Here is a 27,745-nt window from a genome sequence, read left to right on the forward strand (position 1 = left end):
TGTCCTTTATTTTGTTTATGTGATGTATCACATTGATGGATTTGCGGATGTTGAACCATCCTGTGCCCCGAGGATGAACCCCACTTGGTCATGATGAATAATCTTTTTAATGCATTGTTGCCTTTGATTTGCTAGAATTTTGTTTAGGATTTTTGCATCTGTATTCATCAGAGATATTGGTCTGTAGTTTTCTCCTTTCGTGTTGTCCTTACCGGGTGTGGGTATGAGGGTAATGTTGGCCTCATAAAATGAGTTAGGGAGTATTGTCTCTTCTTCAATTTTTTGGAAGAGTTTGAGCAGGATTGGTATTAGATTCTCTTTGAAGGTTTGGTAGAATTCACTAGTGAAGCCATCTGGTCCCGGACTTTTGCTTTTGGGAAGGTTTTGGATGACTGATTCAATTTCGTTACAGGTGATCGGTCTGTTTAGATTTTCCAGTTCTTCATGGTTCAGCCTTGGAAGGCTATATGTTTCTAAGAACTTGTCCATTTCTTCTAGGTTATTGAATTTGGTGGCATATAGTCCTTCATAGTATTCTTGGATGATCCTTTGTATTTCTGTGGTGTCCGTGATAACTTCCCCTCTTTCATTTCTGATTTTGTTAATTAGTGTCTTCTCTCTTTTTTATCTTAGTGAGTCTAGCCAAGGGTTTGTCAATTTTGTTAATCTTTTCAAAGAACCAGCTCTTTGTCACATTATTTTTTTTCTATTGTCTTTTTGTTCTCTATTTCATTTAGTTCTGCTCTGGTTTTTGTTATTTCCTTTCTTCTGCTGACCTTGGGTTTCATTTGTTCTTCTTTTCTAGTTCTTTAAGGTGTAACATGAGGTTATTTATTTGGGATTTTTCTTGTTTCTTGAGATAGGCCTGTAATGATATAAATTTCCCTCTTAAAACTGCTTTCGCTGCATCCCAAAAATTTTGGTAGGATGTATTTTCATTGTCATTTGTTTCTATGTATCTTTTGATCTCTCCTCTAATTTCTTCTTTGACCCAGTCCTTCTTTAAAAGTATGTTGTTTAATCTCCATGTATTTGTGTTTTTTCCTGCTTTCTTTTTGCAGTTGATATCCAATTTCAAAGCCTTGTGATCAGAGAATATGCTTGGTATGATTTCAATCTTCTTAAATTTGCTGAGGCTGATTTTATGTCCCAATATATGGTCTATCCTTGAGAATGTTCCATGTACACTAGAAAAAAATGTATAGTCTGATGTTTTAGGATGAAGTGCTCTATATATGTCAATTATGTCCATTTCATCTAATGTGTCATTTAGGGCTGCTATTTCATTATTTATTTTCTGTTTGGATGATCTATCCATAGCTGTCAATGATGTATTTAAGTCCCCTAGTATAATTGTGTTTTGGTCAATTTCTCCCTTTAGTTCTGTTAGTAGTTGCTTGGTATATTTTGGTGCTCCCTGATTGGGGGCATAAATATTGATGACTGTTATGTCTTCTTGTTGTATAGTCCCGTTTACCATTATGAAATGTCCATCGTTATCTCTTGTTATCTTTTTCACCTTGAAGTCTGTTTCATCCGATATCATTATGGCTACACCTGATTTTCTCTGTTAACCATTTGCTTGGAGTGTCAATTTCCACCCTTTCACTTTGAGTCTATGCTTGTCCTTGTAGCTGAGATGTGTCTCTTGGAGACAGCATATGGTTGGGTTTAGTTTTCTGATCCAATCTGCTACTCTGTGCCTTTTTATTGGTGAGTTCAGTCCATTTACATTTAGGGTGATTATTGATATGTGAGGATTTCCTGTCATTCTATCTTTAGTTTTCTGGTAAGGCTGTGTCTCCATTGTTTCTTTGCCTTTTTGTTGTTGTCTATTATTTCTGTGTGGTGGTATTCTATGATGTTTCCCTCTGTTTCTTCTTTTATTACAGTATATATTTCAGTTCTGGATTTTTTTTTGAGTGGTTACCCTTAAGTTTATGTAAAAGAAAGTTTGATATTTAGAGTATTCCATTTTCTTCAGCATTCTTTCTCCATTCCCATATTCCTGTTCAGGCCTTTACTCTCCCCCTTTTTATGTTTTGGTTGCCACAAATTGTCCCTGTTGATGGTGGTCGAATAGCCTCCTTTAGTATTTCTTGTAGTGCAGGTCATGTATTAGAAAATTCCCTCAGCTTCTGTATGTCTGGAAAGGTCTTTATTCCTCCTTCATATCTAAAGGATATCTTTGCTGGATATATTATTCTTGGCTCATAATTTCTCTCTTTCAATAGTTTGAATATTTGGTTCCACTCCCTCCTGGCTTGTAGAGTTTCTGCTGAAAAATCTGATGATAATCTAATGGGCTTTCCTTTGTAGGTTACTGTCTTCTTTTCCCTGGCTGCCTTGAGGATTCTTTCTTTGTCATTGATTTTAGACAGCTTCAATACAATGTGCCTTGGAGAAGGCCTGTTGGGATTGAGGTAATTAGGTGTTCTATTTGCTTCTTGGATTCGAGGATCCAGTTCTGTCCACAAGTTTGGGAAGTTCTCATTGACAATTTGTTTGAATATATTCTCTGTTCCCTTCTCTCTTTCTTCTCCTTCTGGTATGCCCATTATTCTTATATTGCTTATGCTTATATTTCTGATGGAGTCAGAAAGTTCTTGTAGAGTTCTTTCATTTCTTTTAAGTCTCAAGTCTCTTTCTTCTTCCATCTGTGTCATTTCCAGGTTTCTATCTTCGATGTCACTGATTCTTTCCTCCATCTGGTCAACTCTACTACCTAAGCTGGTTATTTCATTCTTAATTTCTTCTATTGAGTTCTTAATCTCCAGAAATTCTATTTGGTTCTTTTTTAAAATTTCAATCTCTTTCATAAAATGCTCATGTTGTTCTTTGATTGTGTTTCTGAGTTCATTAAACTGCCTTTCTGTGTTTTCTTGCATCTCGTTGAGTTTTTTCAGAACTGCAATCTTGAATTCTCTGTCATTTAAGTCACATATTTCCATATCTTTAAGTTCCTTTTCTGGAGAATTTTCACTTTCTTTCTGAGCTGTCTTGTTGCCTTGGTTATTCATAGCAATTACTGATTTATTATTTCTCTTCCTAGACATCTACAGGAGTGGCTTCTGCAACATGTTGATCGGAAGAGGTCTTTGTTTTGTTTTCCAGTAATTGTTGGCAGAATGTTTTATTTTCTGTCCGTCTGCAGCCTTTTTTTTGTCTCTCTCACGGTAGTACTATGTTTTCTCTGCACCATTCCAGCTTCTCACACAATGGGGGGATTCCCTGGGAGACGGGCTCCTCCTCTGTTAATAGTTTGCCTGTGTCACAGGACGCAGTGTCCGTGTGGGTTTGTGGAGAGCTTTTGAAATTCCAAAGCTCTTCCTGCACCAGATTCAGAGCCTGTATGTTTCAGTTGTTCTGTTTACTCCTGCAGGGATCCTCCCAGTTAGGTGGGCCAGGGGCGGGGTGAGTTGTGAGAGGTGTCCCAGAGCAATGGCAATGACCACCACCATAGCCCGTCCTGCTTCCACAGATCCCTCCCCTTTGCCGGAACTAGTTGGTCTGCAAATCTGTGTCTGCGGTCCACAGTTCTCAGAACAGCAAATATTCTGTTCTTTTGATCTGACACTGCTACTGTTGTGCTTCTAGCACTGGGCAGATGGGGTCGGGGAGAGTTCTGTGAGGATAGACAGGGTGTGGCTTGTCTCAGTGCCTCAGGCTTCCATTCTCTGCTCGGCAGTGAGGGCCTAAACCACCGTTTTCAGCCTTCTTCCCTCAGTCTTTTCTCTGAGGTCTCTGCAGTGAGCATTGGGTTCAGCTCTGTTATATGGTCTCCGCTCAGCCCTGTGGGTCATAAATGGAGCCCTAGCAGTCCGAGTTCTTCCCTCTCCCACAGCTGTGGTAGTTCCAGGATGTAGCGAGCTGGGAGTACTGAGCTAGTTCTGTGTCCTTTGCCCTTGCGGCCCCGTCTCCGCACTTCTGCCCTCCCTCCTCCCCCGCTTGTGCGTGTCACCCACCTTTAGGTGAATTCCAGAGTGGACCTCTTTGTCTTGCCTGTCTGCTGTGCAGGGAGTCCTTTGTGGAGTTATAGTTGTTCCATTTGTTGTAAATTCCCGGGAAGATTTACAGAGGCTCACCTCACGCCACCATTTTGATGACGTCTCCAAAAAAGCATATTTTTAAATGCAAAGAACAACAATATTTGTGAAGAATGATGTGTTTTTGACCATTAGGGTTTGACTTATTTTATACAATAATCATTGTTCTTATTTTTATGATAATTGCTATATATTACATGAAACGTCTAAGTTCTACCCCAAGTATAATAATAATTGAAGATGGATTAAAATGGAAATACACAAATATTTAATGTTACAAAAAATGCTTAAAAGAGATATCACAAAGATCTCTTTGTCTCTCTGTCTCTCTGTCTGTCTGTCTGTCTGTCTGTCTCTCTCTCTCTCTCTGTGTCTCCGTCTCCCTCTCTCTCTCCTTCTGAGGTTTGACCCAAAATCAGAAAATCTAAGTGCATGCTTGCATGCTGTGGTTTAGGAAATACTATCTAAATACCATTGTATTTTACCCACTAGTGCCATCTAGTGGGAAAAAGTAGGAATTATGGTTTTATTCATAAAAATATTTAGAAGCTAGTGAGTAATCTTTTTATCTTCTTTCCAAATTATCCGTGATGAATACATACTACATTTTAAATGGAGAGAAATAAGCCAAATTGAAGAATTTGTGTAAAGATTAATATATGACCTATATTTACCAATTTTTTTTCCATTCGGGTTTCCATCAACCATCATGTTGAAATTGAATTTCATCTGATTTATATTATTCTCTGCTTTCCATAAAGAAATTTTCTCATTGTCTCTATGAGTAGATAAAAGTTATGCATTTTAAATTTTGCAATAATAGCTGTAATTTTTGAGTATTTATAATTCATTATCTAATTTAATACTATTATAATTTCCATTCTATATATGAAACTGAGGCTCATAGATGCTAAATGAATTTCTCAAGATCTCTAAGGTAGGAAGTTGCAGATCAAACATTTGAATCTAAGTCTTCCTGGCTCCAAAGCGAATACACTTAGCCACTGGTCTATGCTCATTACTCTGGTTATGGTGTGAGGTTAGAAATACAGACCAAGGAGCAATCTCAATATTTATGAGGTGGCGATGTAGATTAAAAAATTATATTCAAAATTGTCATTTGTTTCATGAAAATGTTTTGGCCACAGATTAAGAGAGACTTTCAATTTCATCTCCAGGTACCAAATTAGTTAATGTGTTCTTTTTGAAGTATAGCAAGTAAAACATTTGGAATACTAAGAGACAGACATTGGTCACAGGATTTTTAGCAAAATTGTTTAGTTTCCTGCTCAAGAATTAGGAGTGATGGCCAGTTAGAAGTTTGTCCATATTTAAGGGTCTTGATCACAGTCTAGTCTCTTCTTTTCTCCTTTGAAGTAATCCACCTTCATTTGTTATACCCAAGAATATTAAATAGCATTAAATTTTAACTCTTCCTATTTAAAATGAGGACCAGAAACATGGGCTTTCTCTATTCTTTGACAAATATTTGGCAAGCATGCAGGAATTTTCATATTGTAAAATGCAAAGATAAAGAGAATTCATGTTCCACTCTAGTCTTTTGTTATATCTTATATAAATTGCCTCATAACTATGCAAAAGCTTAAGTCTTTCTTTACCTTGCCAGCCTAATGTCAGTTTTCTAGACCCATATTTTCACAGATAAAAGAACTATTACCATGTTGCCCCCAAAATAAGACCTAGCCGGACCATCAGCTCTAATGTGTCTTTTGGAGCAAAAATTAATATAAGACCCGGTCTTATTTTAATATTATCTTATTTAATATAATAATAATATAAGACCAGATATAATATAATATGATATAATATAACATAATATAATATAATACTGGGTATAATGTAATAATATAATATAATGCCGGGTCTTATATAAAAGATTCATTAGAGCTAATAGTCCAGCTAGGTCTCATTTTTGGTGAAACAGGGTACCATAAGGAAAATGGCCACAAGGTCCCCATGTGCTTCTCTCAGATTATCTAAGCATCTTTACACACTACACACTGATTTAACCTGGTTTTAGTAATAATAGTTAATTTATTTTAAAATTTTGAGTAACAATAAAACAGGATATGCGATTATTATATTTAACAAAAGAAGACATGATTTTTAAAAGATTAGGAAACATTTTCTTTCAATTATTTCTATTCCTTTTGTAACTCCAAAATAGTTCTTCATTCCTACACAGTAATGCAATGGGAACACAACTGGAAATTCGGTTAAATTGTTTAGGGAATATAGACATTTTAAATAGACTTTGGTCCTACACTGAGAAGTGTACTTCAAGAATAAATGTGGTAAAAATTATATTCCCCATATTTACCATAAACAAAATTTGAAACTGGAATTTTTCATAATTATAGATATTAGTAAGCTATTTATTGGTACAAGTTTTTTCTAACACTAAGGTTTTTATTGGATGGCGACATTATCCATGATAAAAGGATGTTTGATCTCATATGATAATAATAATAGTAATCTATTACTTATGCTATTATTTATGGATGACTGCTATTTCCTTGATATAGTGGTGTACATGCAATTCCTTAACAGGAATCCCATTGGGTGGGTGGGTATTGCTATTATGTTTATTTTATAGGTGGGATGACTTAAGCTCCTGGAGGTTAGCTGACTTCTCAAAAATCGTACAATTAGAATAAGTGATAGAATTAATATTCCAATATAGATCTGTCTGTAACCAAAGGTTGTGCTCTTAACCACTACACCACACGAAATGCCTAATTTCTCAGACTATCAAGCCTTGGAGGGAAAATGCTAGCAATATTTACTTCGACTCCCTCACACTCCCATCCCCATTTTTTTTTTTTTTACTGTAAGTGATTTTATTTTATTTTATTTTACTTTATTTTATTTTTTTTTAATTTTATTTTATTAAATGTATTGGGGTGACAATTGTTAGTAAAATTACATAGGTTTGAGGTGTACAATTGTGTATTACATCATCTATAAATCCCATTGTGTGTTCATCACCCAGAGTCAGTTCTCCTTCCATCACCATATATTCGATCCCCCTTACCCTCATCTCCCACCCCCCACCCCCCCCCCCCTTACCCTCTGGCAACCACTAAACTATTATCTGTGTCTATGAGTTTCTGTTTCTCATTTGTTTGTCTTGTTCTTTTGTTGCTTTTGGTTTATATACCACATATCAGTGAAATCACATGGTTCTCTGCTTTTTCTGTCTGACTTATTTCGCTCAGCATTACTCTCTCAAGATCCATCCATGTTGTCACAAATGTTCCTATATCATCTGTGTATATGTACCACAACTTCTTTATCCATTCATCTATCGAAGGACATTTTGGTTGTTTCCATGTCTTGGCCACTGTAAACAAAGCTGCAATGAACATTGGAGCACACGTGTCTTTATCTCTAAATGTTTTCAGATTTTTGGGTAGATACCCAGGAGAGGGATTGCTGGGTCATATGGCAATTCTATTCGTAATTTTTTGAGGAACCTCCACACTGCCTTCCATAACGGCTGCACCAGTCTGCATTCCCACCAACAGTGTATGAGGGTTCCTTTTTCTCCACAGCCTCTCCAACACTTGTTACTATTTGTCTTGTTGATGATAGCCATTCTGACTGGGGTGAGGTGATATCTCATTGTGGTTTTGATTTGCATTTCTCTGATGATTAGTGATGTTGAGCATTTTTTCATATGTCTATTTGCCATTTGTATGTCCTCTTTGGAGAAATGTCTCTTCAGGTCCTCTGCCCATTTTTCAATTGGGTTGTTTTTTTGTTGTTGAGTTGCATGACTTCCTTATATATTTTGGATATTAGGCCTTTATCGGAGGCACTGTTTGCAAAAATCTTCTCCCATTCACATGGTTGACTCTTTATTTATTCAATGGTTTCTTTTGCTGTGCAGAGGATTTTAAGTTTCATATAGTCCCATTCATTTATTTTAGCTTTTACTTCCCTTGCCTTTGGAGTCAAATTCATAAAATGCTCTTTGAACCCAAGGTCCATAAGTTTAGTACCTATGTTTTCTTCTATGCAGTTTATTGTTTCAGGTCTTATGTGTAAGTTTCGATCCATTTTGAATTAATTTTGGTACATGGTGACAGATAGCAGTCCAGTTTCATTCTTTTGCATGTGGCTATCCAATTCTCCCAGAACCATTTATTGAAGAGGCTGTCTTTCCTCCATTGTATGTTTTTAGCTTCTTTGTCAAAAATTATCTGTCCATATTTATGTGGTTTTATTTCTGGGTTCTCAATTATATTCCATTGGTATATGTGTCTGTTTTTCTGCGAATACCATGCTGTTTTGATTATTGTTGCCCTGTAGTACAAGCTAAAGTCAGGAAGTGTGATACCTCCAGTATTCTCCTTTGATCATAAGATTGCTTTGGCTATTCGGGCTCTTTTGTGGTTCAAAACAAACCTGATGGTTTTTTGTTCTATTTCTTTTAAAAAATGCCATTGGAATTTTGACGGGGATTGCATTAAATTTATACATTGCTTTGAGTAATATGGCCATTTTACCTATGTTGATTCTTCCAACCCAAGAGCATGGAATGTCTTTCCATTTCTTTGTGTCTTCTTCAATTTCTTTTAAAAATGTCTTATAGTTTTCAGTATATACGTCTTTCACATCCTTGGTTAAGTTTATTCCTAGGTATTTTATTCTTTTTGCTGCAATTGCAAAAGGAATTGTTTTCTGTATTTCTTTTCTGAGATTTCATTGTTAGTATATAGGAATGCAATGGACTTTTGTACATTGATTTTGTAGCCAGCAACTTTACTGTATTCGTTGATTGTTTCTAATAGCTTTTTGGTGGAGTCTTTAGGGTTTTCTATATATAGCATCATGTCATCTGCAAAGAGTGATAATTTAACTTCTTCATTCCCAATTTGGATGCCTTTTATTTCTTTCTCTTGCCTGATTGCTCTGGCAAGGACTTCCAACACTATGTTGAAAAGCAGAGGTGATAGGGGACAGCCCTGTCGTGTTCCTGAACATAGAGCAAAGGGCTTCAGTTTTTCACCATTAATTATGAGATTAGCTGAGGGTTTGTCATATATGGCCTTTATTATGTTAAGGTATTTTCCTTCTATACCTATTTTATTAAGTGTTTTAATCATAAATGGATGTTGTATCTTGTCAAATGCTTTTTCTGCATCAATTGATATAATCATATGATTTTTGTCCTTTATTTTGTTTATGTGATGTATCACATTGATGGATTTGCATGTTGAACCATCCTTGTGCCCTGGGATGAACCCCACTTGGTCGTGATGAATAATCTTTTTAATGCATTGTTGTATTCGATTTGCTAGAATTTTGTTTAGGATTTTTGCATCTGTATTCATCAGAGATATTGGTCTGTAGTTTTCTTTTTTGTGTTGTCCTTACCAGGTTTTGGTATCAGGGTAATGTTGGCCTCATAAAATGAGTTAGGAGTACTGTCTCTTCTTCAATTTTTGGAAGAGTTTGAGCAGGATTGGTATTAGATCCTCTTTGAAGGTTTGGTAGAATTCACTAGTGAAGCCATCTGGTCCCGGACTTTTGCTTTTGGGAAGGTTTTGGATGACTGATTCAATTTAGTTACTGGTGATCGGTCTGTTTAGATTTTCCAGTTCTTCATGGTTCAGCCTTGGAAGGCTATATGTTTCTAAGAACTTGTCCATTTCTTCTAGGTTATTGAATTTGGTGGCATATAGTCCTTCATAGTATTCTTGGATGATCCTTTGTATTTCTGTGGTGTCCGTGATAACTTCCCTTTTCATTTCTGATTTTGTTAATTAGTGTCTTCTCTTTTTATCTTAGTGAGTCTAGCCAAGGGTTTGTCAATTTTGTTAATCTTTTCAAAGAACCAGCTCTTTGTCACATTAATTTTTTCTATTGTCTTTTTGTTCTCTATTTCATTTAGTTCTGCTCTGATTTTTATTATTTCCTTTCTTCTGCTGACCTTGGGTTTCATTTGTTCTTCTTTTCTAGTTCTTTAAGGTGTAACATGAGGTTATTTATTTGGGATTTTTCTTGTTTCTTGAGATAGGCCTGTAATGATATAAATTTCCCTCTTAAAACTGCTTTCGCTGCATCCCCAAAATTTTGGTAGGATGTATTTTCATTGTCATTTGTTTCTATGTATCTTTTGATCTCTCCTCTAATTTCTTCTTTGACCCAGTCGTTCTTTAAAAGTATGTTGTTTAATCTCCATGTATTTGTGTTTTTTTCTGCTTTCTTTTTGCAGTTGATATCCAATTTCAAAGCCTTGTGATCAGAGAATATGCTTGGTATGATTTCAATCTTCTTAAATTTGCTGAGGTTAGTTTTATGTCCCAATATATGGTCTATCCTTGAGAATGTTCCATGTACACTAGAAAAAAATGTATAGTCTGATGTTTTAGGATGAAGTGCTCTATAAATGTCAATTATGTCCATTTCATCTAATGTGTCATTTAGGGCTGCTATTTCATTATTTATTTTCTGTTTGGATGATCTATCCATAGCTGTCAATGAGGTATTTAAGTCCCCTAGTATAATTGTGTTTTGGTCAATTTCTCCCTTCAGTTCTGTTAGTAATTCCTTGGTATGGTTCCGTGCTCCCTGATTGGGGGCATAAATACTGATGAGTGTTATGTCTTCTTATTGTATAGTCCCCTTTACCATTATGAAATGTGCATCTTTGTCTCATGTTATCTTTTGCACCCTGAAGTCTGTTTCATCTGATATCACTATGGCTACACCTGATTTTCTCTGGATACCATTTGCTTGTATTGTCAACTTCCACACTTTCACTTTGAGTCTATGCTTGTCCTTGTAGCTGAGATGTGTCTCTTGGAGGCACTATATGGTTGGGTTTAGTTTTTTGATCCAATCTGCTGCTCTGTGCCTTTTTATTGGTGAGTTCAGTCCATTTACATTTAGGGTGATTATTGATATGTGAGGATTTCCTGTCATTCTATCTTTAGTTTTCTGGTAAGGCTGTGTCTCCATTGTTTCTTTGCCTTTTGTTGTTGTCTATTATTTCTGTGTGGTGGTATTCTATGATGTTTCCCTTTGTTTCTTCTTTTATTACAGTATATATTTCAGTTCTGGATTTTTTTGAGTGGTTACCCTTAAGTTTATGTAAAAGAAAGTTTGATATTTAGAGTATTCCATTTTCTTCAGCATGCTTACTTTCTCCATTCCCATATTCGGTTCAGGCCTTTACTCTCCCCTTTTATGTTTTGGTTGCCACAAATTGTCCCTGTTGATGGTGGTCGAATAGCCTCCTTTAGTATTTCTTGTAGTGCAGGTCGTGTATTAGAAAATTCCCTCAGCTTCTGTATGTCTGGAAAGGTCTTTATTCCTCCTTCATATCTAAAGGATATCTTTGCTGGATATATTATTCTTGGCTCATAATTTCTCTCTTTCAATAGTTTGAATATTTGGTTCCACCCTCCTGGCTTGTAGAGTTTCTGCTGAAAAATCTGATGATAATCTAATGGGCTTTCCTTTGTAGGTTACCATCTTCTTTTCCCTGGCTGCCTTGAGGATTCTTTCTTTGTCGTTGATTTTAGACAGCTTCAATACAATGTGCCTTGGAGAAGGCCTGTTGGGATTGAGGTAATTAGGTGTTCTATTTGCTTCTTGGATTCGAGGATCCAGTTCTGTCCACAAGTTTGGTAAGTTCTCATCGACAATTTGTTTGAATATATTCTCTGTTCCCTTCTCTCTTTCTTCTCCTTCTGGTATGCCCATTATTCTTATATAGCTCTTTCAGATGGAGTCAGAAAGTTCTTGTAGAGTTCTTTCATTTCTTTTAAGTCTCAAGTCTCTTTCTTCTTCCATCTGTGTCATTTCCAGGTTTCTATCTTCTATGTCACTGATTCTTTCCTCCATCTGGTCAACTCTACTACCTAAGCTGGTTATTTCATTCTTAATTTCTTGTATTGAGTTCTTAATCTCCAGAAATTCTATTTGGTTCTTTTTTTAAAATTTCAATCTCTTTGGTAAAATGCTCATGTTGTTCTTTGATTGTGTTTCTGAGTGCATTAAACTACCATTATGTGTTTTCTTGCATGTTGTTGAGTTTTTCAGAACTGCAATCTTGAATTCTGTGTCATTTAAGTTACATATTTCCGTAACTTTACGTTCCTTTTCTGGAGACTTTTCACTTTCTTTATGAGCTGTCTTCTTGCCTTGGTTATTCATGGCAATTAGTGATTTATTATTTCTTTTCCTAGACATCTACAAGGGTGGCTTCTGCAACAGGTTGATAGGAAGAGGTCTTTCTTTTGTTTTCCAGTACTTGTTGATAGAATGTCTTATTTTCTATCCGACTGCAGCTTTCATTTTTCTCTCAGACTGTAGTGTTATGTTTTTTCTGCACTATTCCAGCTTCTCGCACAATGGAGGGATTCTCTGGAAGGCAGGCTTCTCCTCTATTAACAGTTTGCCTGGGTCATAAGGCACCGTGTCCCTGTGGGGATGTGGGAAGCTTTTGAAGTTCCAAAGCTCTTCTTGCACCAGATTCAGAGCCTGAGTGTTTCAGCAGTTCTTTTTACTCCTGCAGGGATCCGCCAGATAGGTGGGGCAGGGGTGGGGTGAGTTGTGAGAGTTGGCCCAGAGTAATGCCGGTGACCACTACCACAGCCGGTGCTGCTTCCACAGATCCCTCCCCTTTTCTGGAACTTGTTGGGCTGTGAATATGTGTCTGCGGTCCACATTTCTCAGAACAGCAAATATTCTGTTCTTTTGATCTGACTCTGCTACTTTTCCGCTTCTAGCACTGGGAAGGTGGGGGCGGGTTGATCTCTGGGTGGGTAGGGAGAGTGCGGGTAGTCTCAGTGCCAAAGGATTCTGTTTTCTGTGGCAGTGATGGGTTACACCACCGTTTTCAGTCTTCTTCCTTCAGTCTTTGCTCCGAGGTCTCTGCCGTGAACGTTCGGTTCAGCTGTGTTATATTTGTCCCCTCAGCCCTGTGGGCCATAAATGGAGCCCTAACAGTCCGCGTTCTTCCCTCTCCTGCAGGTAGGTGGTTTTGGGATGCAGGGAGCTCGAAGCACTGAGCTAGGTCTGCGTCTTGTGCCTGCGTGGATCCGTCTCCATACTTCTCCCTTCCCTTCTCCCCTGCTCATGCACTTTGCCCACCTTTAGGTGAAATCAGTAGTGCACCTCTTCGTCTTGCCTGTCTGCTGTGTGGGGAGTTCTTTGTGGAGTTGTAGTTTTTCAATTTGTAATTCCAGGGGGATTTCCATATGCTCACATCATGCTGCCATTTTGATGACCAATTAATTCTTATTATTGTGATAAAAGAGATATGAACAAGTGCTTTGACATTTCTAAGAAAGAATCCATTACTTTGGCCCATTAGATTTAGGCGGTTTCTCCCCAGAGGTGGTGGTATTTGTGCTGGGTCTCCATTTTTGACAAGAAAGCATAAGCATATTTGTTAGAGGGACAAAGATGAGTAAATGTATATAGGCATGAAAACAGATCGTAACTTGGGAGAATGATGAGTAGTTTGATGTGACTGGAGTATAAGATTTATTGTTAGGAAAGAGAGTTCCAAAATATGAAGGTGGAGAAGCAGTTTGGAGCCAGATGTTTTGAATGCTCTGCTAAGGCATTCACAGCAGCTCATAAACTGTGGGTAGAGCCAACCCTCACAGTAAGTCAACTTAGTAGTCAATACCACACAGTGATGTGTCAAAAGCAATCAAGGCTCAGCTACAACCCAAGAACATGTACAACACACTCAAGGGACACTCCTGGAACACATAAAAGGAAATCAGGTAGACTGCACCATTGGACCACATGGGACACATACTACGTAAGTCCACCCATCAAAGGCTGAGAGACGTAGAAGATCTACGAAATATATAAAAGCAAATACAGAGAGGGAACCAGAATGAGAAAACAAAGAAACATGTCCCAAATAAAAGAATAGGAGAAAACTCCAAAAATACAACTAAATGAAATGGAAGCAACCAGCTTAACAGAGACAGAGTTTAAAACAGTGGTTATAAGAATGCTGAAGGAACTTAGTGAGAAATTCAACCAATAGATAGTAAGCATAGAGTAGGATATAGAAACAATAAAAAACAGTCAGAAATAAAGAATACACTAGAAAGAATCAACAGCAGATTAGATGAAGCAGGGGACTGAATCAACAATTTAAAAGACAAAGTAGCAGAAAACACTAATTGGAACAACAAAAAGAAAAATGAATAATGATAATAATGATGATAAAACAAAGATAGTTTAAGGGACCTGTGGGAAAACAACAAGTGTAACAATATTTGCATCATAGGGGTACCAGAAGGAGAAGAGAGAAAGCAAGGTATGGAGAATCTATTTGAATATACACAATGGAATACTATTCGGCGGTAAGAAAAGATGATATAGGAACATTTGTGACAACATGGATGGATCTTGAGAGAGCAATCCTGAGCAAAACAAGTCAGACAGAAAAAGCAGAGAACCATGTGATTTCACTGATATGTGGTATATAAACCAAAAACAACAAAAGAACAAGACAAACAAATGAGAAACAGAAACTCATAGACACAGACAATAGTTTAGTGGTTGCCAGAGGGTAAGGGGGGCGGGGCGTGGGGGTGGGAGATGAGGTGAAGGGGGATCGAATATATGGTGATGGAAGGAGAACTGACTCTGGGTGATGAACACACAATGGGATTTATAGATGATGTAATACAGAATTGTACACCTGAAATCTATGTAATTTTACTAACAATTGTCACCCCAATAAATTTAATTTAAAAAAAAAAATAAATAAATAAATAATGACGTAAAATTTCTTAACCTGGTGAAGGAAATAGGCATATAAGCAGGAAGTGCAGAGAGTCCCAAACAAGGTGAACCCAAACAGGCCCACACCAAGACACATCATCATTAAAATGGCAAAGGTTAAAGACAAAGAGAGGATTCTAAAAGCACCAAGAGAAAGACAACTAGGTACTTGCACAGGAGTTCCCATAAGACTATCAGCTGATTTCTCAACAGAAACTTTGTAGGCCACAAAGGAGTGGCAGTGAATATTTAAAGTAATGAAAAACAAGGGCCTACGATCAAGACTACTCTACCCAGCAAAGCTATCATTTAAAATGAAAGAGTGATAAAGAGATTTTCAGGGAAGAAAAAGCTTAAAAAATTAATTACAACCAAGCCAGTATTACAAGAAACGTTAAAAGGACTTCCTTAAGCAGAAGAAAGGAGAAAACAAACAAACAAACAAACAAACCAATGAAGATCAAACATATGAACAATAAAATGGCAATAGCTATGTACCTATCAATAATCATTTTAAATGTAAGTAGATTAAATGCTCCAATAAAAGACATAGGGTAGCTGAATGGAAAAGAAAACAACAACCATGTAACTGCTGTCTAGTAGAGACCTACCTCAGATAGAAAGACACACACAGTCTGAAAGTAAAGGGATGGAAAAAGATATTTCATGCAAATGGAAATGGAAAAAAAGCTGGGAAAGTAATACTTATATCAGATAAAATATAATTTAAAATGGAGACTATAATAAAAGACAAAGAAAGACACTACCTAATAATAAAGGGATCAATCCAACAAGAGGATATAACCCAGTAAACATTTATGAACCCAACATAGGACCTCATGAATATATACAGCAAATATTGACCAACATAAAGGCAGAAATCTATAGTAACACAATCACTATAGGAAACTTTAACACCACACTGACACCAATGGACAGATATTCCAGACAAAAAATCAACATGGAACAGCAGCCTTAAATAACACACTAGATGAGATAGATTTAATTAATATTTTAATGCATTTCACCCCAAAGCAGGAGAATATACATTCTTTTCAAGTGTACATGGAACATTTTCCAAGATAGACCACATGTTAGGCCACAAAGCGAGTCTCTATAAATTTAAAAAGATTGAAATCATATCAAGCCTCTTCTTTGACCACAGTGGTATGAAACTAGAAATCGATTACAAGAATAAAAATGAAAAACACACAAACATATGAAGACTAAATAACATGCTACTACATAATGAATGAGTCAACAATATGATTAAGGAAGTAATCAAAGGGTACTTTGAGACAAACAATACCTTGAGAATAAAAACAACAACCCAAAATCTATGGGACACCACAAAAGCAGTCTTAAGAGGGAAATTCATAGCAATGCAGGCCCACCTAAAGAAACAAGACAAATCTCAATTTAACAGTCTAACTTGACACCTAAGGGACCTAGAAAAAGAATGCAAACAAAGCCCGGAAATGAGTACTAGAAAAGAAATAATAAAGATCAGAGAGGATATAAACATAATGAAACATGAGCCAGGTCTTTGGAAAGATAAACAAAATTGGCAAACGTTTAGCCAGACTCATTAAGGAAAAAATAGAGAGGACCCAAATAAATCAAATCAGAAATGAAAGAGAAGTGACAAGAGACACCAGAAAAATACAAACAGAATTGAAGAAAGTACTATGAGTAACTATGTGGCAACAAATTGTACAATCTGAAAGAAATGGATAAATTCCTAGAAGCATACAATCTTCCAGGGCTTAATAAAGAAGAAACAAAATCTGTATAGACTAATTACTACCAACAAAATCGAATGAGTGATCAACAAGCTCCCAACAAACAAAAGTCCTGGACCAGATGGCTTCACAGTTGAGTTTTACCAAACATTCAAAAAAGAATTAGCACCTATTCTTCTCAAACTATTTCCAAAAATCTAAGAAGAGGGATGGCTCCCAAGCTCATTTTACAAGGCCACCATTACCCTGTTTCTAAAATCACACAAAGACATTACTAAAAAAGAAAACTATAGGTCACTACCCCTTCTTCCCGTTCTGGGACTAGCTTAAAGCTCTGGATGGGTGGAGGTAGGGAGACCTGTGGGAGAATGGGGGGAGGGGTCCAGGTATGTTGTTTTCTTTGCTTTTCGTCTGACTGAGAGAGCCCAGCTGCAATCTCTGCCTGGAATGATAGGCACCACTGTCCTATATGCTGATCCCTTGGCAGGACTGTAGGGCACAGTGAGGGAGTGCACAGCCTGGCTGCCATGATCTGCGGTCTGAGACCTGGGGCCCTGCATCTCCACAGCTGTGGAGGTAGGCAGCATCTCCACACCTCTCCCTTCCCTCTTCCCACCTTCAGGTAATTCTAATTCATGTCTCTTAGTTATGTGTGATGAACAGAGAATCCTTCCATGAGTTATAGATGTTCAATTTTTGGTAACTTCCAGGGGAGAATTCAAGAAGCCCACCTCTCTGGCACCATTTCTATGATGTCACTCTCTCCTCCAGATTTTTTGTTGTTTGTTTCTATTTTCACAAATAGCTTTTTCCACCTGTTACTTTCTGTCTCTGTGTGTCTTTCAATCTGAAGTGAGTCTCTTGTAGGCAATATACGTAAGGGTCTTGTTTTCTTATCCATTCAGTTCTCCTACATCTTTTGAGTGGAGCATTTAATCCATTTACATTGAAAGTAATTGTTGATAGATATGTTTTATTATTCATAATTTTGATTTTTTTTTTTTTTTCGTCTTGAAGAAGTCCCTCTAACATTCCTTGTAATACTGATTTGGTGATGATGACTCCTTTAGCTTTTTCTCTTCTGGGAAGTTCTTTATCTGTCCTTCATTTCTAAATGATAGCTTTGCTGGGTAGAGTAATCTTGTTTGTAGGTCCTCGCTTTTCATGACATTGAATATTTTGTGTCAATTCCCTCTGGCCTGAAGGGTTTCTGAGAAATCAGCTGATGACCTTGTGGGAGCTCCCTTCTAACTTACTAGTTGCCTTTCTATTGCTGCTTTCAGGATTCTCTCCTTGTCTTTAACCTTTGCCATTCTAAGTATAATGTGCCTTGGAGTGGGCCTTTTTGGGTTCATCTTGTTTGGGACTTTCTGTGCTTCCTGGACTTATATGTCTATTTCCTTTTCCAGGGTAGGAAAGTACAGAAATAAAAAAAAGAAAGAAAACTATAGGCCAATATCCTTAAGGAACATAGAGGCAAAAATTCTCAGCAAAATATTAGCAAACTGAATTCAGCAATACATTAAAAAGATCATACAACACGATCATGAGGGATTTATTCCTGGTATGCAAAGTTGGTTCAATATCTGCAAAGCAATTAACATGATACACCACATAAAGAAAATAAAAAATAAAAATCATATGGTTATATCAATAGAAGCAGAAAAAGCATTTGACAAAATCCAGCATCCATGTATAATTAAAACCCTCAACAAAGTTGAAATAGAAGAAATATACCTCAACATAATAAAGGCTATATATGGCAACTCCACAGCTAATATCATACTCAGTTGGGAAAAGCTAAAGTCATTCTTTTTAAGATCAGGAGTAAGATAAGGATGTCCACTTTCACCGTTTTTATTCAACATAGTACTGGAAGTCCTAGCCATAGCAATCAGACAAGAAAAACAAAAGCATCCAAATGGGAAAGGAAGAATTAAAATTGTCATTATTTGCAGATTACATGATACTATATATAGAGAATCCCAAAGATCCCACCAAAAAACTATTAGAACTGATAAATGAATTTAGTAAAGCAGCAGGTCACAAAATTAATATTCAGGAATCAGTTGAATTTTTTAAAATTTTGCTGCCTCTAGCTCATGACGGATGGCTTGGGTTTATAAGGGAGGTGAGGGGAAGAAAGTACATCTTGTTAGACTGATCCATTGTAATTTGGCACCTAATGCCCTCATGATGTATCATGTGCCCAAATTAAAACTGTCTCTCCCATGGGTATTTCCATTTGTGAGTTCTTGGGAAAGCCCATTCCCTTGAGGGATATTCCATTGCCTGTCCATTTTCATGTCTTGGATATGCCCCTCTAGGTGACTACTTGTCACTTTCCTCTCTTTTCTTCTTCTAGCAGTGATGTCCTATCCTGTTTTCTTAGGAGAGAGTAATTTCTCCCAGCAGGAATGTCTCTTGGTATAACTAATGAGCTCTGCAATAGTACAGGCAGGGATTTTCTGTTACTGATCTCATTAATAAGGGGAATGGTACAAATTAAAAAGTGAGGTGTTGGCCTTACAGTATAAACTCTAGAATAATGATTCTGAGTTTGTGTGTGTGTGTGTGTGTGTGTGTGTGTGTGTGTGTGTGTGTGTGTAGGAACATGCATTGAAGTTGGGGAGGTACTTCAAATTACACATGCCCTCTGGAATACCTGATATATCCACCTCCAACCCCTTGTTTAAAAATGAGTGCTGTGGTGAGCCAAACATTTTGATAGGATGTATCATATTCTTGACTGATTAGGTACAGAAAGAATGCTTTCAGTGTATGTGTGGGTAGACTCAGGCTTCTCCTATTCTGAGAAGTGAAAAAATCAAATGCTCTCACTTTTTCCTTGTGTGTTCTCTTTTTTTTGGATGTCTTCTCTCTTTTCCCCTTTCTTTCTCTTACATACAGCTGGGATATTAATACAGTATTAGAATTGTGTGCAAGTCTTGGATGTTTGCTTTCGGATTAATTCCTCAATATTTGCTTGCTTTGCTCTGCTTGCAGAGTGGCTGACCTTTCGAGGCTATGTTTCTCGGTTTCCTGTGTCAGCTGACTTCCTGGGCACATCTAGTTGTAGGTACTGATGGGAGTTTGGAGAGTGAGAAGAAGGGAGAAGTCAGAAGCTATTTCTTGTTGCTAATCATTCTAATCTGTCAATTTTATGTGTTCATTGGCGTAGTATCTCTATTTCAGTTTGCCATCATTTCCCAGTGGGTCTCCTTGTCTCTATTCATGCCACTCATTTAACATGCAGTCACAAGTCACATTTAATTTGTTTCATTCCTGAAATTTGCTATGATCTTTTTCTAGTCATTTATATCTCCATTTTACTTTGCTAGTGAAATTCATTCCCATTTGTTAGACTATCTCCAACTTTTCTTCCTTTGGGTTTCAGCTTGGATTTTTTTTTTTTCTTTAGGAAGTTTTCTCTGTGTTATTTCTTCTCTTAGTCTGGGTTAAGTACTGTGATTCTGTTCCCCCATGTATCATGTACTCCCCAAATCACTAATCACACTACATTAGAATTGGATTTTTAAATTTGTATCTCCCATTAGTCTGTACCACAAAAGCTAGATCAATATTGAAAGTAATTAGCATGATATTCATAGTGCCTAGCAGGAAATACAATTCAATAGATAACTACTGGTTATATACCTATTGTTAAATTAACTTCATTTATTATATTCTAATGATTTTACTTGTTTATGTTCCCCTTTCTCCCACTAAAGCACAAGCTCCTTGATTTCAGGGAATCGATGTTACTGCTCAAGTCTACAGCATTTAGTTCTATACCTGCATAGTGTAATAAGTACATATGCAGTGCGCAGCAAACACCCAAATGAGTTTGAACTAAGCACTAAACCTCATTTTTGAAGAAGAGGAAATAGAAGTTCACAGGGGTTAAGTAAACTGTCCAGGGTCATAGAACTAGCATCTAATGAGGGGGGAGGGACTAGATTCCAGGTTTCCCAATTCATAGTGTATTGCTCTTCTATATTTACCAAGTCTCTCTGATTTCAGTCATTTATCCTATACTATGAATTTAGTTCATAATTATCTTCTTAATAGATTTACATTATGTAAGCCTTAATAACAATGGGTTATAGAATTAAAGACTTTGTCCTATATTTGTTAAAGGAGTAGCAATGATTGCACTCATAGATAATTACCCCAAATAAATGAAAATAGGCATCCACACAAAACCTGTTCAAGAATATTCATAGCAACCTTTTTTACAGTAGTCCAAACTAGTAACAACCCAAATGTCCATCAACATAAGAATGGATAAACAAATTTTGGTATATTTATACAATGAAACACCATTTGGAAATAAAAAAGATTGAACTACTGACATATGTATAACAACATGGATAATTCCTATAGATACTGTGCTGATTGAAAGAAGACACAAAAGAGTACATACTGTATGATTCGGTTTATATGAAGTTAAAGAACAGGCAAAAAATAATCTATATTGAAAATAATCAAAATGGTGGTAGTGTGTTAGGGTGAGAATAGGCTACAAAGAAACATGACACAAAGGTTTTATATGTTCCTTTGAGTGGTAGTTACAAAGGTGTATATAAATTGTCACAATTCATCAAGTTGAACACCTAGAACTTGTGCAATTACAAGAGGTGCTCAAATGGTTACCATCAGCATCCAGACACTTCTGATTATGGTGAACTACTGCTTGAGCAACGTTGACCAAAGTGTCCACTTGTATACATTTTTTGGCATCCCTGGTATATATTTATAAAACACGCATCCCATGGCATGTTGACAAAGATAGTGAATTTTTTTGACTACTGATGCATTTTAAAACTATGTCTTTGTATTTGTCCTGTATTATTATAAAATTTTATATTAGTATTATTTTGTATTTTCAGCTTCTAAAATTAATTAGACCAGAACAGATCATTTTCTCAGGGTAAAGATATTAAACATAACATTGCTTGCAATAGGCACTGAATGAAAAAAAATCTATGAGGGGAGGATAAAAGTGTATTTTAAAATAATAAACACTTTGAGCATTATGGCAAATATGGATATTTGTGATACCAAGAAAATGTATTCTTTCTGTGTGCTCAGAATACTGCAAAATTATACAGTAAAAGTGGGAAAATGGTTTCTGGTAATTGTTTTTAATAATACTCATCATTATCTTTCTGATAGAAGACAAAAACAATAACACAGAGGGAGAAGGAAGGGAAGGAGGGAGAGAAAGAGAAAAGGAAGAAGGGAGGGAAGGAAGGAGAGAGGGAGGAAGGAAGATCAAAATAAGTAAATTAGTATTTCACAAAACAGTATGCCTGAGTGTAAACATGTTTAACTATTCACAGAGAACATGGGTAATTAAAATATGGGAGCCCTAGGCTATTAGATAAATCAATGACCCTTTTTTTTATTAGCTGCTGAAACATCATATAACCTAACAACTAATGATAAATCAATGACCCATTTTTCAACAAAAAGGAGTAATTTAGAGACACAGACTTATCAATCCATATCCTTTTAATATGTCAACAATAAATGTTCTTGAAAATCAGTTTAATTTTAAAAGAATGAGACACGATTTAAAAACCCAACAACTTAAAATTTAATTTTTCTGTAAACTTCAATTTGCATTTTCATTTACCATCATCCTGTACTTAACATTTAACTATTCACCTTACTTTTAGATCAAGAGACTGCTGACTTAACACAAATCACTATTCTCAGTAATTATTTTCCAGGTTTCCATTAGACTAAATTTTGGAGTAATTACATTAGGCATGAAATATTAAATATTGGTGTACCTCATTATCTAGGTCTAGCATTTTATGTAAGAGGCATATAATGTGACTCTAGGATTTATGGAAGGTCGCCCATGGAAAAATACCTCTTTATTCTTTCCTCTTTTCATTGATGTACAATTTATCAATGGTAAAATTCATTGTACACATGACTTGTATTCATCTTTTGTTATCGGTATATATTGAGTATTACAATTTTAATATAATTTTCCTTTCTTAAAATGTGCATGCATGTTTTGGTTTTATATATATATATATATATATATATATATATATATATATATATATATATATATATATATAATCTTTTAACTCTATGGACAGTGTGATGTGGATGCTTATCATTGAAAATTCAGGGGAAGAAATCATATGAAGATTAAATAAAGCCCTTTCTTAGATGATTGACTGTATTCTCTTTTTGAAAGTAATAACACAATGCATTGTACTTTAATTGCATTTTCTCTGATTGACACAGACAAACTAAATATGTACATATTAGATGTTTGTTGCTATTTAATTTAGTAATCTATGTACCAAAATGTGCTCTAAAGATTTTGACAAAGTAAAACAACAGAAAAGAAGTAACCAGGCTTAAATTCGTGCCTAATTTTAGGATAATAAAAATCAAAAGGTCAAGATGATAAAAAAGATAAGTAACTACTCTGGAGACCTGCTTCTCTGTTGAAATCTTACTAAGTTTATTAGCAACCAGTACATGCTGATCATGGTGAAACCTAAGTAATTTGATTAATAAATAAAATAGACATATTTGCGTTGGTTGGAAGTGGGAGTAGAAGATCTTTGTCCCTTTTTAGAAGTTCTACCAAAAGATATATGGAAGATAGGAATTATGGTAAAAATAGTATTAGTAACCTGCTCTTAACTACTAGGCTACTTATTCAAAATAAAGAAAAGTATTTTCCCCTAGAGTGTTCAGGATCAATGAATTTAAGTTTGTCAACCTATTCCCCTCTCTCTATGAAAACAAAGAGCTCTGTGTCTAGGTTTTCCTCCTAAAGGCAGTTTGAAATTGGCATCTTAGTTAGGATGCTTGTATGCAGAGAGCTTGATAATCTCTGGAGATTTAGGAATCCTTCTTGAACAGTTTTTCATATCCACGGGGATTTGGAGTGGTCTTGTAGTAAGAAAGTAGATTGCTAAGTGGCCAGAATTCAGTTCCCAGTGGTTTTCCTCCTTTGAGAGTTAGGACTTAGGGTAAAATTCTTTTCTGTGTCAATCAATGAATTTGTCCCAGTTTCTTCTCTTTGCTGACTCCAGGCTTTAATCTCATTCCAGTTCATAACAGCCCATCATTTCTCTTCAGGGACTCCAGGGAGCTTCTGGAGTTCCCACTTATCCTTTAAGTGCTAGCCAGCAGATCTAAGTGTCAGCAACAACAAATTACATTTGTGAGCAGCTGCAGTTTTGGAGGAGATTGAGTACTTTAGCAAGCAGAGCTGGCAAAGCTGATGATGGTCCATGGATTGGGGTTCCTCTTTCCTCTGCTGCTTGGGCACCTCTACTCCCAACTTCTGGGAACCTCTGGGGATAGCATGCAGCACTACTGGAACCTGAGGCCCAACAGTAGCAGCTGGGGACCTGAAGGAACGCAGGATAATGGCTCAATGGTGTCTATTCACACACTCCACTTTTCCTTGGATTACCAGCATGTGCAGGTCCCTTTCGAGATCACACTCTGGATTACGTTAGCCTCTTTGGCAAAGATAGGTAAGTGAGGAATTACCCAAGGCTCTCCCAGATAATAGCCTAAGAGTAGGGACTCAGTGCTTTTCCAGATGTTAAAAAGGCATCCTTTTCTTACTAGGCCAGAGAAAGGCAAGCTGTGATATTTGCCTCCTGCTGTCTATGAAAAGGACATTTTTTTTTTCACAGCTCAAGCCCCCTTGCACTAATTATGTTCAAATGTTGGTGGTCTCCCAGCAGATGGAGGCTGGAATAGGTCCAGCACAGGAACTTAGACTGCAAAGTGTCCTGATTGATCAGGGTTGAGAAGACATGGCATAACTTTAAAAGGGAGAACAGAGAAATCTTACTAGATTGATTCTAGATACTAACTGATCTGAGTCTTTAGGCAACCTTTTTTTCCTCACAGGCAACTTACGATAGCTACCATGTAGTGAGAAATCCATTTTCTGTTTTTTTATTTTTGTTGTTGTTATTGTTGTTTTTTAAAGATATGCCTTTTTGCCACCACTCAGAATTTATGGGGAGGGGGGAACAAAGAACAAATCCAGCAAAATAAGAAGAGCTGTTATATTTTAACTATTTAGCCTTTATGAACACCCTGAATCACTAGTGTTATGGCTCTGCTAAGGAGATTTCTTCTGTTACTCCATTTGTGTTCTTTAATAATTTATCTGGCTTTTGCCTTAGTAATATTAAAATTCTGAGAGCCCTTTAATAATTCGAAGTGTTTATGATTGAGTGACCATTTTTTTGTAGATTTGATACCAAAAACAATGCTAAGAAAACATGGAAGAAACTGTAGAAATTTGTTATTTCAAAATTAATTTATTCTAAAATAAATCATGTTTAGCATTCCAAAGTTTTATTTAAGTGACTTTATAGGTACCAAAGTTTTACCATTCATGAACGTGATATTTAATGAGGGCACACACACAATCCATAGATTCATAGCATGATAGATTGTCAGAGCTGGAAAAACTCTTGGAGATAATTCTCAACTATTCCCCTCATTTTTTGTTTTATTGGGGAATGTTGGGGAACAGTGTGTTTTTCCAGGACCCATCAGCTCCAAGTCAAGTTGTTGTTTTCAATCTAGTTGTGGAGGGCATAGCTCAGCTTCAAGTCAAGCCATTGTTTTCAATCTTGTTGTGGAGGGCGCAGCTCACTGGCTCATGTGGGAATCAAACCGGTGACCTTGGTGTTATAAACACTGTACTCTAACCACTAAACCAAACAGCCACCCCCATTTCCCTCATTTTATTGATAGGAAATCTGAGGCCCAGGGAAGAGAAGATACGTTGTGAAGTTCATAACCATAACTTTGAATGCTGGTCTCATGCCTCCTTGATAAGAAGTACATGCTCTCTTGTGTGATTATAATTAGCACCTAGTGGATAGTTAAGGTTCTTTTAAGATTTTTAGCACTAGATATGTTGATTGCAATAAATAGTCTAGTTAAATGTTTATGTCAGGATCACAGGGCAAAAGGGACTTCTCAGTAGGTCATCCAACCACATTTGTTTAAGTAGGACTTTATTGAGATATCACTGACTAAAAATTTTTTTGCCGTAACCTTAGTAAAAGAATGTAAATTTAAAAACAAACCAAATCAAACCAAACCAAACCAAACAAACCCTTTTATGTTAGCATTCATTCAGCAAAAAATGTTAACACATATTTTAGGTGAGATATAATATTTGGCCCATGGATTACAGTGCTGAATAAGACCCCATCTCTCCCATGAGGGACTTCCAAATTATTTCAATGCCTAGAGGAAAGAAATGGTTCTATAGAGGATGAAGAGGGAAGCAGCATAGTGAAATGGAAAGACAAGATTACTTTGAGCTATTTAATATTTGTGCAAATTTAGGAGCCAGTACCTGGAACATAGACAATGAATAAGAATATTGGATAAGTAAAGTACTTATTTTGCCTCGTTTTTATCATTTCTAAAATGGGAAAAGCAATATTACATTGCTCTGTTTGTATAATGAGAGAATCAAATATGAGAATATACGTGCAAACACTCTTGAAGTTATTGAGACATAAAGTCTAATTTAGGAGCTGTAGGGACAGAATCCCAGAGAGCAGTTTCCAGGCTCTCAGCCTCACGTGGAAAGGTGCTGACTCAGTTATTAGATGGCCATCAGCTGTAACCAGTTGGCCATCAGCTGTAACCAGTTGGCCATTAGCCACTATTGTTTTGTATATAACTGCTGTGCCTATGCTAGCAAGTGCAGATTGCGGATGGTGCAGAGTCTACTTTCTGTGTCTTGCCTGGCTGCCAGCGAGACTGTGGTGTAGGAAGATCCCTTGTTGGGGTATTGGCGGATGTTTGCTTCTTGTGTCTTGACTGGCCGCCATTGACAATGTAGTGGTATGAACATCCTACCTGTGACTTTGTTGGTGTTCTTTTTCAGTCTCACCATATCCTGCATTCACCCACCAGGAGCGGGAGCTCAGACCCTGCATTACACATGGCACAGTGAGCAGGGTTCTGGCCAGGTAGAAACGGTGTCTGACTCTGGGCAGGAGGACATGTGGCCCCCACACAGTGTGTGGTACCTGATATCCTCTGTTCTCAGGAGTTTGACCCCCGTGGAGGGATGGCAAGACATAGATGGCTCTCTGGACAGCATAGAAAGGGCCCTGCAGGGTTTAACTGAGCAGTTGCGGAGAAGGGGAGAAGTGCAGCCAGCCCTGTGGACTGGATGTTCCTCACTGCATTGCATCATAGCATGGAGGAAGCGCTTACTGAAGCAACCCAGATAAAGGACCTGCAGCCCTGGTGGGAGGCGCTGGATGCTCCTGTCCACCAGTTAGAGGAGGAGCTCCACAGTGGAGACTCTGAGGCAGAGGCAGATGATGCAAGTGGAAGCAATGTAGCTGCCCACCCCCATGCACAGCCCATCGTGCAGCAAAAGGTAAAGCATGAGCAACCTTTGGGCCCTGGGGATATTGCTGCCGGCAACCCAGCAGTGACTGAGTTCACAACCTACAACCCTTACACTCCCACTGAGTTGTGGGAGATGGGGAGGCACTGCCAAAATGGCCCTGGAGAACCACTACCGGCTTGGCTGCTGTGTTTATGGGATGAGGGGGCAGACAGCATTCACTGCTCCCCAGACAAAATGGAAAAGCTAGCCTCTGCGATGGTGCATCTGTCCCTGCGACAAAGGTTACAGAATGCCATAGGTTGTCCCAAGACCAGGGCAGCCACACTCTAATGGAGTGGCTCAATGCTGCAGTGCGCACAGTGTGGGGAGTGGCTGGTGAGCTGCCATACACTGTGAGTAAATGGCAATCATGTGCTGAACTTGATCAAATCATCCGTGAAATGGGTATGAGACATGCTGTGTTCAACCCTAATATGCGGGGGCCGGATGATGAACATTTTACAACCAGCATGAGAAATCTAGTTTTGGATACTTCCCCTGTACATGCTTTTGGATCTTTGGTTGCCATTCTTATGTCTTATATGGGGCTGTGAATTCATGAAGTTACCATCTCCATGGCCACCCTGAGGTATGTTGAAAGCCAGTAGTGGGGGAAGTTAAGACATGAGGTCTGAGAAGTCAAGACCAGGAAGCCCAAATCAGAAGCAAGGGGACAAGGGCCTCAGAAAATAACACGCACAGATGTGGTATAGTCTCATGGCAGC

At 37.3% G+C, this 27,745-nt stretch overlaps 1 protein-coding gene across 1 annotated transcript in view; it reads left to right on the top strand.

The window, feature by feature from the left end:
* The first annotated feature begins 23,930 nt into the window (after positions 1–23,930).
* LOC109437982 (sodium/hydrogen exchanger 2) overlaps positions 23,931–27,745 on the top strand; it is a 68,606-nt gene continuing 64,791 nt past the window's right edge. Inside the window, exon 1 of the mRNA XM_019717536.2 lies at positions 23,931–24,105. Coding sequence (XP_019573095.2) covers positions 23,931–24,105 — 175 coding nt within the window. The remainder of the gene's footprint in view (positions 24,106–27,745) is intronic.

Source organism: Rhinolophus sinicus, chromosome X, assembly GCF_036562045.2.
Source record: "Rhinolophus sinicus isolate RSC01 chromosome X, ASM3656204v1, whole genome shotgun sequence".
In the NCBI taxonomy this organism is placed as follows: Eukaryota; Metazoa; Chordata; class Mammalia; order Chiroptera; family Rhinolophidae; genus Rhinolophus; species Rhinolophus sinicus.